The sequence below is a fragment of the Morus notabilis genome, unplaced genomic scaffold (genome assembly GCF_000414095.1).
Source record: "Morus notabilis unplaced genomic scaffold, ASM41409v2 Scaffold9193, whole genome shotgun sequence".
Classification (NCBI taxonomy): Eukaryota; Viridiplantae; Streptophyta; class Magnoliopsida; order Rosales; family Moraceae; genus Morus; species Morus notabilis.
This window is the reverse complement of record NW_010356416.1, coordinates 1-3,455: the sequence shown is the minus strand read 5'-3', so window position 1 is coordinate 3,455 and position 3,455 is coordinate 1. Positions and strand designations below refer to the sequence as shown.

Sequence of the window (3,455 nt, the reverse complement as noted above, 5' to 3'; positions counted from 1 at the left end):
AGGCTGATGTACAACAGTATTAGTATGACATTTGGAAGGTAAAAGAGATACAGACTCTTTCGACAGTGAACCTGGTAGAGAAACTGAAGCAGCAAAAGTAGAAGGTTGAGCATACTGAAACGGTAGAGCTGAAGAGGAGTATGATGCAACAGGCTTGAGATGCTGCAAGTTGATTTGTGAGTGATCAAAGACGTATAGACCATCTTTAAGTCTCCCCTCCAGTAGAATATGATGAGAAGTCTTGTCCTTGACAAAACAAGAAAAAACATGAAACTCAAAATATAAATTATTGTCAAGAGCAAACTTAGACACACTAAGTAGATTCTTAGTTATTTCAGGAACATGAAGAAGACTTTTTAAAGAAAGTTTTAGAAGACATAAACGGAGATGGAAACACGGAATCACCAATGTGCTTAATACATATGCCCTTACTATTTCCCATAGGAACCTGTTCTGAGCCATGGAATTTGGCCTTGGTCATGAGGTTAGAAGCATCAAATGTAAGATGATTTGTAGCTCCAGAATCGAGATACCACCTGTCATCAAGAACAGATTCAGGAGTGGCCATCATGGCAAACATAGAAGGATCTTCATAACCAAAAGCATAAGCACCAGTGCCAGGTTGGCCGTGAATAGGAGGACTAAAAGTGGAGGTAGGACTACTATACTGAGCAATATTGCCTTGAATAGTTCCATGAAGTTAAGCAGGCCCATGAAAAGTGTGATCAAATTTGTAATAGCAATCTTGCACAACATGACCAACTCGTCCACAGAGTTGGCACTGAACCTTCCCACCAGTATTCCAGTGTCCTCTGCCATGAGCTTGACCATGACCCTGAGAGAAGGAGCCTCTACCACCAGAAAAACCACCACGAGAAGAACCTAAATGTCCTCGAATGGAAAAGTGACCAGGAAAGCCATTAGCAGCTAAATTGGCCTCCAAAGAAGTAGTATTTTTCTCAATCCTCACTTCTTGAGCAAGCAATAGAGATTCAATCTCATCCACAGAGTAGGGTTCCATACAAGAATTAACCGAAGTGACAAAAGTTTCGTATTCCGGAGGTACACCCTCAAAAATTGCATCAACATGATCTTTTGTAGTAAGATTGTGACCAACTAGTGCAAGAAGATCAACATAGCCCCTAAATTTGAGCAGATAATCATTGATATTCATTGAACCTTTCTTTGTATTTTGAAGAAGAGTTTTGAATTGTGTTACCTTTGTACGAACTTGTTGAGCAAATAAACTTCCAAAGTATGCCAAACTTGGAACGGAAGAATCGCAATTAACCATGCGAGCGAGAATTGAACCCGACATGGATGCCAGCAGCCAAGAAAGAATGAGCTGGCCCTCCTGTTCCCAATCAAGATAATCTGGATTAATTCTACCAAGAATCTCATCACCAAGAGCTAAGAACTTCGCCGGCGGTGGAATTGACCCAAAAAGATAATTTTGGAGTCGATGACCTCTGATTGTCGCAAGAACTTGCTTTCTCCAAACAATAAAATTGTTCTGATCAAGTTTGGAAGAAATCGGATGAGTAAAGAACACTGGAACAAACTTCAAAGATGCTGCGTCTGCCATTGTTGCAGAAGTTGAGCTTCAATCTTCTTCGTCAACCCACTTTGATACCATATTAAGGAACAAAGTAGAGATAGAAACTAAAAAGGAGAGAGAAAGGATTTTTGGATGAAATAAACTTCTATTATTGAATGTCTTAATCTGAGACTTATTACAAGACTATTTAAATACAGTCTACTACTCATATGGTTAACTAACTAAGCTTACAGCTAACTATAGTTAAGCTTCTAACAAACTCACTAATTACAACAGAACCATAACTAAACAACTGAATTAGTAACAAACTAACAACCTCTAACACTCTGTACCAAAAGATTTGGGAAAATTGGTGTGTTTGGTTTGGTCTAGTTTTAAAACACTGATTATAAGTTTACTGGAGGACTTGAATATGCAGGCCGTAAAGTGATTCTAAATAGGTGTGTTTGGTAATGTCGTTGTTTTACTGGCTCCAGGCCTGGAAGTTGGAAAAATAAGTTTGTTATGGAATGCGAGGTTTCTTGTTTTCAGAAACAGATTATATTAAGGACTTTGCTGCAGGTTTTTATCGAGGAAAGACATTCAGGTCATTGCAGGATGCGGATGCCCAAGTCTAGACAGGAAAGTTGTGAATTCAGGGAAGCGGCTAAGGGCACACGTGGGTGTCGATGAAGGAGATGTATGTTGCCATTTTTCTCATTTATGCATTTTAGTTAAATTAACCTATTAAAGTTTTCCCATTAAGTAAAAATAAACATTCAGTCTTGGTATTTTTTGGTATCTACTTGTTAAAATAATGAAATGAAACATGCCAGAGAATTATTTTTCCAACTAATCAAATAGGTAGGCATTCATCATCTAATAGGAGCGTGCATTGTAGTAGATTTGCAGCTCCTGCAATTTGCGAGGTGACTGCGAAAGGGCATATGTAAAGGCACAGGAAGACAAAGGTGGGCGGACCGTGGATGTTATGCGTTTCTTGTTAACGTATGGGCTTGATCCCATCTCTGGTACAGTGGAAAACAAGCCGTGTCTCAACAAAATGGTAAAAGAATCGGTAAGAAGCCTGTTGAAGCAGATGGTAGACTATAGCATGCGGGTCATGGATTTTCATTCCCCTAAGTCAACATTGGAAAAAGGTGTACCAGTGAACATCCATTCAAGTTCACAAGGAAAAGGCCACGTAAATGTTCCGATGAAGCAAGGCGACTGGCTCTGTCCCAAGTAAATATGGAAGCGTCTTGTTTCTGATTTAACTTTTCACGTTGTTGTGTCTTTTTTCTTGAACTGGTTCACCTTATTAATCTTTCATTTTTGCAGATGCAACTTCCTAAACTTTGCCAAAAATATCAAGTGCTTGCGCTGTGATGGTTTATACCAAGAAAGACTGAAGCAACTCAGGGAGGATCAGGATCATCTTCCGTTGAAGAAAGGGGACTGGATATGTGACAAGTAATGGCTAGTGATCTCATAGACCTTTACCCTTCTTGTTGTTCTGTTTCTTATCGAGAGTTTCTTATTACACAGATGCAATTTCTTGAATTTCGCGAGGAACACAAAATGCTTGCAATGCAAAGAGAATCCTCCAAAGCGGCATCTTAATCCAGGAGAATGGGAATGTCCATCGTGAGTTGTTATAACGTCCTTTGAAGTATTTTTTTGGCTCTCTTTTTTTTGGTTGATAATATATTACACTTTGAAATGGTTTATGTTTGAATCTTGTTTCACAAACAGTAGACATATATTGTGTTCAGGTGCAACTACATCAATTTTAGGAGAAACATGGTATGCTTAAAATGTGACCACAGAAGGCCAAAGGCAGCAAATTCTTCCGAAAGTTCTGAAAACCAACTTGAAAATGTAGGCTACCGGGAAAACAGTAGAGTGAGTTCTTTTC

At 39.0% G+C, this 3,455-nt stretch overlaps 1 protein-coding gene across 1 annotated transcript; it reads left to right on the top strand.

Moving 5' to 3' along the window:
• Window positions 1-1,970: 1,970 nt before the first annotated feature.
• On the top strand, window positions 1,971-3,442 carry LOC21384064 (zinc finger protein VAR3, chloroplastic; the record flags this gene model as incomplete). Its single annotated transcript, XM_024161906.1, has 6 exons — window positions 1,971-1,984; window positions 2,120-2,237; window positions 2,442-2,782; window positions 2,879-3,010; window positions 3,086-3,184; window positions 3,313-3,442. Coding segments are annotated over exons 1-6 (834 nt in total), but the record flags the coding sequence as incomplete, so codon positions are not given.
• Between the last annotated feature and the right edge of the window lie 13 nt (window positions 3,443-3,455).